This window comes from Osmerus eperlanus, chromosome 4, assembly GCF_963692335.1.
Source record: "Osmerus eperlanus chromosome 4, fOsmEpe2.1, whole genome shotgun sequence".
Classification (NCBI taxonomy): domain Eukaryota; kingdom Metazoa; phylum Chordata; class Actinopteri; order Osmeriformes; family Osmeridae; genus Osmerus; species Osmerus eperlanus.
Genome location: NC_085021.1, coordinates 20,984,434 through 20,997,563, shown reverse-complemented (window position 1 = coordinate 20,997,563; position 13,130 = coordinate 20,984,434). Strand labels below are relative to the sequence as shown.

Genomic DNA, 13,130 nt, shown 5'->3' with positions numbered 1-13,130 from the left:
ATATATTTCAAAGGAATAGCATGCATAGCCAGTGGGAAAATAAACATTTCCTGAAGCTTTTGAACAGCTTTCTTTTCTCTAAAACATCCAGACTCACCAAGCACCACAGGAGGCAAGACTCCATTTTCTATATCTTTTCTAAGTTGGTGAAAGCCATTGTTCTTTGTCATTGTCAAAAATCCTTTCTTGAGGATATTCCCAAAGCTTGCATTACACCCATTGTTGATGAAGCTACGTACTTAGACAGATAATTATGTAAACTTGAATGAAAGTTACAGCTCTAGAGTGAAATAATAATCCCATTTTTTATCTTTTAGAATGCTTCTAGTACATACAGAATGTCAATCAACCATTCAAAACATTCTCCTACAACAAATCCAATGTTTATAATGTCATTACAACCAGAGGAAAAAAAATATAATAATCAAATAGGATATAATCAAGTCATAAACTTTATTTCATGCCAGAAATAAACATAGCATTAACATTACAGTTTTAACATTGATTTGTAAAAGATTGTAAATGATAAACAGCCACTGAGAAATATTTTCACATTCGTTCATTTTCTTTAGGCAAGTTTAGCATCATACAGTACCAGACCCATATTCGTTAAACACATAAATAAAACTGTATCTTTTATCTTTTATCCATATCCAGACTCAACGCCAAAGACATTAAATCTAATCATGAGTTATCGCCTCACCTGCTTTTTTCTGTACACAAAATATAATGGTTTCATTTAATCATCAAATGTAATAAATCTGTGCTGTAAGACAACATATTAGATGCCCTGTGGTGTTAATGGCTTAGCTTGATGGAAAAATAACAGTACTTGGTTACATCTTTCATCTGTATCTAAACTATTCTCATTCAGACCTATGTTATTAAAACCTGACTAGAAGGTTGCACTTCAAACCACATGACATCTACAGTACCTTTTTAATCACTTAAACAGTCTTATATAATTTAAAACCGTAGGTTCAGAACATGAAAACAGAGGGATTCATAGGTCCATTCTGTCGGCTACAGCAACAGTCACTGTTTACAACTAAGGTGCTGAAGTGTCACTAGAATGAGTTGGGGTTTATGTTGTCCTATTTTGGGGAAACCCAACCCTTTTCTGTATACATTCTATCTAAAAGAAACTTGTCACTTCACTGTTTGTATGCTAGAAATGACTGTTGGGATCAACATTTCACAATATAGAGTAGGGGGGATTTCAGATGATGTCTATGTCTCTAAGTCCTCATCTGCTTATGCTTTCTATACGCAAGCTAATAACTACAGACCCAGTATGAATTTTGATATGAAGATGTTAAAGGAACTACAGTTTTCTACAATGATTTTCTTTTACTACAGCACAGCTGTATGGGAAACCAACTATCAATGGGAAATTGTGGATTTTCATGCAAAGGTTTCTTTTAGGATGTGTATTTACATGAAAAGAAAATCATGAACAGCATGTTCAGAAAGATATTAATGAAGTACAGCTAAAGTAATGACATCCAGTACTCCAATAACACAACAATTATTGCAGTATTTCAAATATCTCTCCCATAAAGGATTGTGTTTGGTTGACTGATTCAACTAAGCAGTTGTAAGTCGTGCATAACTCAGTTTTTAAATTATATAGTTAATACAATACACCGTTTAGTAAAATATTCCTGCATGTCACATAATAATAAATACACTGAAAACAGTATAAATTGTGAAATTAAACAAAATAATATCTGCCTTTCTTCATATATTTTGAAAACATCGCTCCTGTCAGTTGTTGTTCATTATCCACCAAGATGCTGTAAGTAATAATTGAAAATACAAACTTGAATTAAAAAAATATTCCACTAAGGAACCAACCAACTAATGAATAGTTACTTCTAATGATACGTCGGTAAAAATTAAGAGATTTAGGACCCAAATATTAAGACTTCTACATGATTGAGTCCTCGAATATTGTGGAGCTCCTACCTGGTAGTAACATAGTAGAGACCATCTCAGGATCTTCAAGGGCATTGATGATGCAACGCTGGAAAGTCTTGCTGATGGACGACTGTTGGTAGCTGAGGGAAATAGGGGCGGGACATACGAGATTATTGGACGGTACTGCAGTTGATTGAGTGACATGTCAGGCGGCGATTAACTTCCCCAGGACTCTAGTAGTAAACGAATTAGCCTGTACAACAAGCTTACCTCATCCAAGAAAGGCGATCCTGCCAGAACTCGTACATTATGAAACAGGATCTGTCTGGAAGGTTCTGAACAGAGACACTGGAGGTAGAAGGAGAGGGAGAGAGAAAGAGAAAGAGAAAGAGAGAGAGAGGGAGAGAAAGTTAGAGAGAGGTAGAGACAAATTGAGTGAGAAATATAGTGACAAAGCGAGAGGGCGAGAGTGGGCGAGTGAGGCAGACATTATCAATCTGCTAGAGCATAATCGATTCTGACTCATTGATTGGAGGAGATCAAATCAAATAATGTGTTATTATCCTCCCACTGGCCCCTGTATCCGCTGAGCAGCAGGAACCTACTGCAGATTGTTGCTCTGGCTGGATGTGGCATCTGTGTAGCTCTTCAGAGCCTGCTGGAAGTCTTCCACATCTCTCTCCTTCACCAACATCTGTCTCTGGACCAGCAGAATGTTCTGGTGAAGGAAGGAGTAGTTTGCTGTTTAGACTAGAGGTTCAGCTTCTCTTTATTCTAACTCTGGATACTGTTACTTCAGTTCAGTTCACTTTATTAATACCCGTAGGTAAGACTTCAGTAAAACTTTCAGATTTTAGTCAAGCAGCACTGCTTGGTTCAATATAAAATTATGAATTAAAATTGGTAATTTCCACATGTAATGTATTTATTATTAATATGTTTTTTTTCTTCCAAAGCTACATGCACCTCTTGGTCTGCAGTCAATGGTCGACCAACAAGCTATACCCATCCCCATTTGGAGTTGCTAAAACTGTTGCTAAAGCTATCAATAAGAAAATGATATATTAAAGCTTACAATGTATACTGCAAATTATATTTACCTTTTTAAAAAGTAAAAAACACTGTGACACTCCAGGTCACCGGGTGTTGCAGCTGACGTCTAAACTATCAAACTCACCGATTTATACGTGCCAGCCAGCGTGTCCTCCTTCAGCGGCTCAAGATGTGGACTCTGCAAATGGAGGCATGAATATTTCAGTTGGTCAGAAGCGGAACGAGCCGCAGCCTCCAAAAGAGCGGGACTCAAATCGAGCTCAAGCTCGGTTCCCCCCGGTTACAGTACGCCTCAGAAGCACAGGCTCTGAAGTCTTGACGTTAACCCTTGACTGTCTGAACGGTACTGCACCTCGTATTCCAGCTTGTCTATCAGCTGCTGCAGACGGTGGATCTGGGAGCTCCAGTGGTTGTCCAGCGGCTCCACGCTGACCCCTAACCCAGGAAACAACTTGTCACATTCACCAGGCAATTTCCTTTCAAACCTATTTTTGGAGGTTTCAAAACCTAAATTTTATGATGTTTTCCCATTTATTGCAAGGCTGAATGTGAGTCTATTGGGACTAAAACTGGAGCAAAGGTAATATGTAGCCATGGCAGGAAGTAAATGGGGGTCAGATAGTGGTGGGGATATGTACAGTAAGCACAACAGGAAGTGAATGAGTCAGATAGATGTGGGAACATGTAAGCACAACAGGAAGTGAATGGGTAGGATAGTGGTGGGAATATGTAAGCACAACAGGAAGTGAATGGGTAGGATAGTGGTGGGAATATGAAAGCACAACAGGAAGTGAATGGGTAGGATAGTGGTGGAAATATGTAATCACAACAGGAAGTGAATGAGTGAGATAGTGGTGGTCCTCACCTGTGGTGAGCATGCCAGAGTAGGGGTCTGTAGGAGACAGACACATGTTCTTCTGGATGCGGCGGTTGGGGCGTTTGGTTATCTTTTGGATGGCCAGCTCCTCTGGCTTCTTGAGCATCTTCCTACATACGACACCGCAGTGATCATCTTCCTCATCACAGCCACGACCATCATTATTGTCCTCAACATCATCATCATCATCATCCCTATTATCATCATCATCATCCCTCTCTAACTCCTTTCCTTCATCATCATCATCATCATCATCATCATCAAAACCCACGATCATCTCCATCATTATCATCCTCACCACCACCACCACCACCACACCCCAAAGGGACTGGAGTCCTGGTCTGAGGGTCAAGTCTGAGTCAGGTGGCTGAGTGGTGAGGGAGTTGGACTAGTAATCCGAAGGTTGCCAGTTCGATTCCCGGTCATGCCAACTGACGTTGTGTCCTTGGGCAAGGCACTTCACCCTACTTGCCTCGGGGGGAATGTCCCTGTACTTACTGTAAGTCGCTCTGGATAAGAGCGACTCTTAAGAGCGACTCTTAAGAGCGTCTGCTAAATGACTAAATGTAAGTCTTGGGGCCCAGGTGCCTACCTGCCAGGGCAGCTCTGCTCGTCCACGGCCTCCATAGCGCACTCTAGTGATGACTGCAGGGACTGTAGCTGGGTGGAGGTCTCGCGAAGCAGGAACCGCGTCACAAACTGACCCAGCACTGATGAGCTCTGGTACCCCTGCAGAAAGAAAGGAGCAATTCACTCAAGAACTTTGTTTTGAAATCTGCAACGGACATTATTCAACTGGATTCACGGCTAACTTAATGATAATGGTATTGATCAACATAAGTATTGACAACGTAAAAATCTAAATGTGATTGGGGATTGGGGAGTCAGATGGCTGAGCGGTGAGGGAGTCGGGCTAGTAATTCCCGGCCGTGCCAAATGACGTTGTGTCCTTGGGCAAGGCGCTTCACCCTACTTGCTTCGGGGGGAATGTCCCTGTACTGTAAGTCGCTCTGGATAAGAGCGTCTGCTAAATGACTAAATGTAAATGTAAATGCCTTTCATGTTGTTTCATCTGTTGTATTCCTTCTGAATATGAAGCCCTTTTCCTGAGTGCAAATTACTCTGCTTCTCGCCCTCCTGCCCGCCCCCCACAGCGCTGTAAAATGGAGTTTGTGAAACCCAGCAGGTGAAGTATTGAAAAGATTGTTTTGAAAAATTGCAACCGGTCGATTTGGTTCATTTGATTTTGTCGTACTCCCCCTGGCTGGTGTTTTCTCTCTATTCTGGAAGCTTGCAGTGCACTTCCAGAGCAAATACCTCATATTTACGTCAGACCCTGCCTCCCCCCCTCACACACACACACCTCCCCTTCTCAATCTGATAGGGCATCGCAAAGCCAGAGAATAGTTGATGTTTTGAGTTTTTATTCATTTTATCTCAGCTCTCTAACTAAAGGGAGAAAACATCTTCTGTATTTTTTTCAGTCCTTCGTACGTCCTAATGAAGTCAACCTATGCTCACAGTATTGACAGTTTATCATCTCTAACATGATCCAGGTGGATCACATCTATATTTCAGCTGGATGAGTTACCAGCAGCTTTCCCTTGAGGAGGTGATGTAGTTCTGCTATTCCTCCTCCACCAGGAGACCGACCTTGGCTGCGTTTCCCGAAAGCGTAGAATCCATCGTAGGACGAATCTTAGTTTTACGGGCCGTTCCCAAAGACATCGTAGCTAAAGTGTCTCTTGAAAATTCGTAACTCTTGAAAGTGCATAGATTAGCCTACTCCTTACGAGCATGTTTGGGAAACGCACGTAAGTAAATATCGATGGTTTCGTTATTTTGCTCGATCGTTGCTAGGATCCATCGTTATCGGGAAACGCAGCCCTGCTCCGTCAGTGAGCTGCAGTCTGCTTCTGAGAGGAGAGAGGAGAGAAACCTGCTCCAAGCTCAGCTCCAGGAGAAGTTCTGTTTTCATTTTGTTTCAAGGTTCAAGACTTGTTGAAGCTGATTACAGCTCCAATCTCATTCTAATATGAAAACGACTGATTGTTCCTCAGAGGGAAAAACTGAATGTAAACATTAGCTGAATTCAGTATTATTTGGGGCAGGGATGGTCCTTCCTACAGGCGACATATAGGCAGCCGCCTAGGGCGGCATGAAGAGTGGGGCGGCATTTTCCCAAGTACATCCATTAATCAACCCTCTCGCACAACCAGCAGAGGGAGCCAACCGAGCCACGTCATATCTCCGTGTTGCGTTCGGGGGGGCGGCCTAGGGCGCCAGATGTGCTAGGACCGGTACTGATTTGGGGAACTGAATAAGAGATGTGGGAAGGCAGAAATGGAGAGCGGAGAGAGAGAAGAGGGGGCGGACGAGAGGATGAGTGATAGAGCGAGAGGGAGGGAGAGAGGGAGAGACAGAACACAAACAGAGAACAAACAGAGAACGGAACAGTAGCTGAGTGACAGGAAAGAGAAATAAGGAAAAGTATATGACAGGAAAAAGATATAGAGAAGGGGAAATTAGGGAGGATAGTGAGAGACAGGCAGATAATGGAAAAAGATAAAAGATTGTAAGAAAGAGAGGAGAAGAGAAGAGAGGAGAAGAGAGGAAGATGATAAACAGCTATATTTTCTGCTGCCGTTCTACAGTCTGTGCAGGGCGAATGGCGTCAGACTGTTGGAACGCTGGGGGCTTATGTCAGCACCGGTTATTGTCACGTCACCCCCTTGGCACATGGATGAGACAACAATCTCTCACATGCATGCCAACATACACACACATACACTCGCTGTACACATACACACATGCATACACACAGCACTATTATCATCGCCGTTCATCTACAAAAACGGCAGGCATCGAGGCAGCTAGGTGTCCACACACTTACCAAATCATTCCAAGGCGCGTTTATAATCACGAAGAGAAATAACAATTTCTCCCGCAGGCCTTACGTAAAGGTTGAGGGGTAGATCGATGGAGAATAAACTCTGGTATTGATCCCGTCTTAGTGGAGATATTTTGTAAGTGAATTTGCACAACGTGCTTGAAGAAATCTCGTTATTCTGCCTCGTGAGCATCCATTCTCCCACTCAGTGGGCTGGCATGTGACAAGCTCTTTAATCTACCTCACATCCTGTTCAATTCAAACACTCCTGCTCTGTGTGGCTGAAAAGCTGGATATCCACTGCTCTAATTGGCCGGTTGCGTAACCTGAACCTGATTCTTGGAACATTGTTGGGTTTTGGAAAGGACGGCTATGACCACATCCTCGTGGTCATGGCGACCTTGTGCTTCCTGGTTGATTTTGCCCCCTGATGGTGGTTGATAATCGACAGACGAACTCCATATTGTGACATTGGGATCAGGCCAAACAGCTGCTGCCACGGAGCTGTGCATACACGTTTAAGGAGAAGCTCATTATCATGGTGTGAGGATATAAGGCAGTGCTGTCACCAGAGAAGGTAGCAGGTTAATGGATCTGACAGCGTGCTGTGCCGGGGCAGAGGATTGTTAGGAAGGTGAGAGGACCGCAAATCCCCCTCTGGGTTTCCTCTAAAGGTGACATAACTGAACGTGTTGGATGAGACAAAACAATGCTGTCTGTCTGTCTGTCTGTCTGGGACAGTGAGGGGGCTTTCAAACAATCAAACATGGATGTTTGATTGTTTGAAAGTAAGTTGGACTGGTCACTTCTTTGAAAGCGTTCCAAGTTCCACTATCAGTTACAATATTGCAAACACAGCTGATAGGCTTTTTATTATGACAAACTGAAAAAAAAGCTTTATGTGGTGAGTTATGGTTTGTTCAAAGCCATAGGTTAGGCTGACACCTAACCTACAGCCATAGGTTAGGCTGACACCTAACCTACAGCCATAGGTTAGGCTGACACCTAACCTACAGCCATAGGTTAGGCTGACACCTAACCTACAGCCATAGGTTAGGCTGACACCTAACCTACAGCCATAGGTTAGGCTGACACCTAACCTACAGCCATAGGTTAGGCTGACACCTAACCTACAGCCGTAGGTTAGGCTGACACCTAACCTACAGCCGTAGGTTAGGCTGACACCTAACCTACAGCCGTAGGTTAGGCTGACACCTAACCTACAGCCGTAGGTTAGGCTGACACCTAACCTACAGCCGTAGGTTAGGCTGACACCTAACCTACAGCCGTAGGTTAGGCTGACACCTAACCTACAGCCGTAGGTTAGGCTGACACCTAACCTACAGCCGTAGGTTAGGCTGACACCTAACCTACAGCCGTAGGTTAGGCTGACACCTAACCTACAGCCGTAGGTTAGGCTGACACCTAACCTACAGCCGTAGGTTAGGCTGACACCTAACCTACAGCCGTAGGTTAGGCTGACACCTAACCTACAGCCGTAGGTTAGGCTGACACCTAACCTACAGCCGTAGGTTAGGCTGACACCTAACCTACAGCCGTAGGTTAGGCTGACACCTAACCTACAGCCGTAGGTTAGGCTGACACCTAACCTACAGCCGTAGGTTAGGCTGACACCTAACCTACAGCCGTAGGTTAGGCTGACACCTAACCTACAGCCGTAGGTTAGGCTGACACCTAACCTACAGCCGTAGGTTAGGCTGACACCTAACCTACAGCCGTAGGTTAGGCTGACACCTAACCTACAGCCGTAGGTTAGGCTGACACCTAACCTACAGCCGTAGGTTAGGCTGACACCTAACCTATGGCCAGAGCACTTAAAGGTTCTCTGTTTCACTCTGTAGCTGTAGGACTCTCTGAAGGCTTATCCGGGACTTTCATAAACTTATCAACTGGATTGTCTGTATGGCTCTTCATGTAGGTCTCTGTAGAACCATGTGTATATTTCTAAAAAGCTCTCTAGGACTCTCATAAAGGTATCAACTGGACTCTGTATGGCTCTGTATGGCTCTGTATGGCTCGCACGATAAAACTCTCTGTAGGACTCTCCAGAGATCTCATAACGCTCTCATTGTCCTTGCTCTCCAGTCTAGTCCCAGAATACAAGAGGAGCAGGTGGGTAGCACATCCATCCTCCTCGCTGTCACATCACCGTCACAGCTGGGAGACCTCCCAAAGCCTCAGAGAGGACTTCAAACTGACAGCCGAGACAAAAACTAAAACCTACCCACAATCCCGTTGGGGAAATGAGGGGCTTTGGAAAACTCTGAATGTCATGTACAAACAAAGTCTGAAAAGGCTATCAGTTGTGTTGTCACACTGAAATCTTCACTCACATTCTCAAGTTGAGCAAGCAAGAGGACATGACTGACAAAAGAGAGGGGGTGGAAACAATGGATGCTCGTTGTAAAGTTAAGAGACGGTTGAGAGGTTTGACACTCACCTCCTTAGTTTTGTCCATGGCCTTCAAGATGGCGACATTAAGCTTCTCCAGGGAAGAGAGGACGTTCAGGTACTCTCCCAGGTGCGGAGCGAAGTACTCTGGAGAAGAGACAAGGTTGTCAGCACTGCCAACTCACCCTCCCTTCATCTGATCTTAATTATTTTTCCTCTCAAGCCACAGTGCTGGAGAGGTTTTATCTGTAAACATGACAACACACCCACAAACATCAATCACTGCTGCCTGTCAAGGTGGCCAATAACTTGGAAATGCACACTACTGAGATTCCACTGTGAAACCCGGACTGGGATGAGTTGTTGGATGCAGTGGCAGTCAAACTTCCGACCAAAACAAAACTCTCACTTTATAGCTTTCTCAAAAAATGAAAGGCTCTTTCAAAGCACCTGCAAAGACAAGCAATCAAAGCACACGCCTTGAAAGCTATTTTGACAGCAGAGTCTATAAGAACACATTCAAGAGAGAGACAGAATTACCTGATAGTTTGTCCGTGTCCAGGTTGCTGAGCGACAGGGAGATTGACGAAAAAGAGGAAGAACAAAAAAATTACTTAAATGGCATCAGGAGGATTAGTTGGAGATAAATGTTATTATCAAAGCCCTCTAAAGGTCAGACAAAATGGTTTTCCTAGAGATACTACAGAGAGCTGTTGATTGTCAATCAAGACACAATCAAGACAAGGAAGCAATCAGTTGGGGCCTTGGGCCTTATGGAGCTGTATGTGTGGGTGCAGAACTGCAGATAAAGAGAGAAAATGGTAACAGGAAATGGTGGCTAATAAATGTCAAAGTTCGCCTCTAGTTAACAGGATGTCAAGCAATCTTGTGTATACGCTTATCTTAACAGTTTAAAAAGTCAACCGAAAACTTACTGTTTAAATTAACAAGGCTATACTTCTGTTAACAGCCCCTCGGAGCAGAGGAACGCTCTCTCATCCTAAAACAGTCCGACCGTGTGCTGTATAGTAAACTGGCCCGTGTGTATGTAACAGACGTGGTCTTGCAAGCTCCGTCAGAGGTATCGGGCAAATCGTCCCGCACTGGGTTCGAACTTACCACCTCTGGCTTCCCAAGCGCCACCACTACCAACTACGCCAACGAAAAGCTAGCTATTCGCTGACGCGGGTGGCCTGTTACATACCTGAGGAGTGAGTTTCACCGATACACATCGGCTACGTGTAGATGCAGCTTGCTCGTCACAGCTACAGTCAACATGCTGTTTCCTGCCCTGCTTACACTGAGATCCTGCTCTAGATTCCAGACCCTTGATGAAATATTGACACGTCCTCTTTGAAGTGTCGACGCCCGCCCCGCCCGTCATCTCCCCCCCCCCCCCCCTCGGTGTGCAGATGGCAGCTGAAGTTAGGAATCCCACAGGGTGATCATCCTCTCCACTCACTCCGTCTGCTGCCTGTCGATGGAGAAGTACAACTCCTGCATCTGGCCCTCGGTGAGAATCCCGTCAGCAAAGTACGACTGGAACTCTTCCAGGGACAGCTTGCCGTCGTCTGAGGACAGGAGATAAAGAAAGATGAAGTCAAAAAAAAAAAAAAAAAAAACGTTTAGGAGGGCCTTTTAAACCTCTGTTTACTAAACTACTCAGGTTAATGGAAAGAAAAACTGTAACTGTGTATCTCAGAAATGCTTGCAAAATTAATAACATGAGCCTCTCGGCCTTGTTCTTTGCCTGCCCATATTTCAGAATCCAATTATTTCCCATAACTCTCTATCTTGTTCTCATATTCACTTTGTATTTCCACACTCCTGTTGTCATATAAAACCTTCCTCTTTGAGATCTAGACTTCAAAGACAATCTATCTTGAAATTATTTCAAGCAGACAACTAAAGAATAAGACCTAATTTCTCCTCTATCTTTTCCATATTCAATTACATAATAGTGTAATGAAATTATTGATTCAGCGATTGATTAGTGGTAGTGTCACTGAATACTGAATGTAATAAGATAGGCCTCAAATACTGCATGCAGGACCCATGACAGTTATTTCAGTAAAAACAAGACACGGGCACAGTACATTTGTAAATGGAGGTTGTATAAAAGTCATTTCAGATAAAGAGATGTGGTCTATTTCAGCTCTCCTTCACAGTCAATGCGCTCCTCTAAGATAACAAAGCCAGCCAGGTTACCATGTCCCCACAGTTGTTCTCTCACGCAGCTGAAGTTAAGCACAGGACTGAAGATGTATGTATCTGTGTTGAGTTTGTTCAGGGGCCCAGAGAGACAACCTGCTGTGAGTGAAGCCTGGTTAGACCTTTAAGAGCCTGCTGACAGGAGGACTGTGGATTAACAAGCTCTTCCCCAGGGCAGGCCTTGGGCTCCCTTAGCAACAGATCTCAGAAAGACCACACCAACCACCGTCCAGGGCAACAGACATCAGGCTGATACAGGTTGTGGTAAACACTAACATCTGTTAGTTGGGTTAGGAAATGACTCGTCGTGCTTTCGTGCCAGCGGTGACTCGAGATGGCTCTGAATTGTTTAGATTGTTTACAGTAATTCCAGACATCTGTGTTTTACAGATAATTGTGCGGTCGTTATGTTCTGCCCCACAGGCAGCAAAGGTCTACACAGACTACACATAGTCCCTGTGTACCAAATGGACCACATAGACAATGACCGACAGAAGTGTGTCCAGTCCGCTCCCATTAACCTGCCGACTGAGAAGGTGAGACGCAGGGACACAGAAGACACGAGACCCAGCCTGCCATGTTTCCCACAATGCACTGCGTGCTGAGAGCAGGTTCAGGCTCCTTAGCTCTCCTCTTGTTCTCGTTCCTTGGCTTCACCTGCACTGTAAGTTCCAGCGGTCTAGTTTCACACCCAATTACCCACCCGAATACGCAATCAGTCGCAGCGCAGGCCAGATCGTCCATTATGCAAGCAGTCAATGTTCGTCATAGAGAACAGGGGCTATTATGATGCTGAGTGAACAGGGCTAAGAACCGTTGCTCATTGTCCCTCTCACAATGTGAAGAAGCAGGTTCAATTGACGTTATGTTCTTTCTCGTCTGTCTCACGCTGCAACAATGCCTCGCTAGCCCGGAGAACAAGGACACCTGGAAATAGCCACACGTCAAGATGACAACCATTCTGAATCCGACTGTGTGTGTTAACAAGCAGGCTGTGAGGGGAGATGATTGTCACTCCTCCCCTGTCAGGACATGGATTCGTATTTAACGGAATATGTCAATTTTACTCCTCTTGATCCAGGTTCTTTGTGGTTAAGATGTCAATGTGACACGACTGCATGGAAATAAGAGAGTGTCAAGATTAAGCTAGATGATGTCAAACTATTTTGTTTGTACCTATGGCTCCAAATGTGTCTTTTCAGGCTTTATAAAACTTGCACTACATTGCTTTTAACGTTACCTAGATCAATGCAATACCCACAACAACACTATCTTTCAAGGAACACATTCCTTTCAGGGCACTGGGAATTAAAGGCAGACGAAAATGGGACTCAGGCCAAAGTAGAAAATCATCTGCCAGTGTCGTCATTGCCATGGTTTCAGTGGGGCAGTGGATTCAAGACACTCTCTGGTCTTTCTGCAGCATGACCAGAGAGCTGGAAGCATATGTTTTTCCTGTTCTACACTTACATAAACATGTCAATACATGGACTGTCAGCTGGGATGTTTAGTTATGACAGTACAGAAGGGGCTCTAACTAAATAGATGTGCATGAAATTCTGGGGCTTATCCAGTCTGCATAGGAAGCTTATGACAGTAAATCTTTTCCCAGTATCTCATTTACATCTGAGGCCTTCAATTATTTTAATGAGGTATTCCCATTGATAAACCTATTTCCCCATAGTCCTATTACATCATAATATGTATCAAAACCAGTAAAATTACACGATCAGAAACCTTCCACTTGGCCTGTAGGCCCTAATAAAC

The 13,130-nt window shown here is 44.1% G+C and overlaps 2 protein-coding genes across 2 annotated transcripts in view; both read right to left on the bottom strand.

Moving 5' to 3' along the window:
• Positions 1–439: 439 nt before the first annotated feature.
• LOC134019589 (N-terminal EF-hand calcium-binding protein 1-like) lies at positions 440–11,608 on the bottom strand. Its single transcript, XM_062460554.1, has 12 exons — positions 11,587–11,608; positions 10,615–10,723; positions 9,693–9,718; positions 9,202–9,299; positions 4,443–4,579; positions 3,839–3,960; positions 3,326–3,408; positions 3,098–3,151; positions 2,526–2,638; positions 2,191–2,268; positions 1,969–2,060; positions 440–1,796 (listed from the first exon to the last, which is right to left on the bottom strand). Exons 1-12 carry the CDS (start codon positions 11,606–11,608, stop codon positions 1,768–1,770), a joined length of 963 nt encoding a protein of 320 aa, XP_062316538.1. The 3' UTR covers positions 440–1,767.
• An 818-nt stretch (positions 11,609–12,426) lies between these two features.
• ttc34 (tetratricopeptide repeat domain 34) overlaps positions 12,427–13,130 on the bottom strand; it is a 3,025-nt gene continuing 2,321 nt past the window's right edge. The window contains exon 2 of the mRNA XM_062460553.1: positions 12,427–12,477. Within this exon, the coding sequence (XP_062316537.1) occupies positions 12,427–12,477 (51 nt within the window). The remainder of the gene's footprint in view (positions 12,478–13,130) is intronic.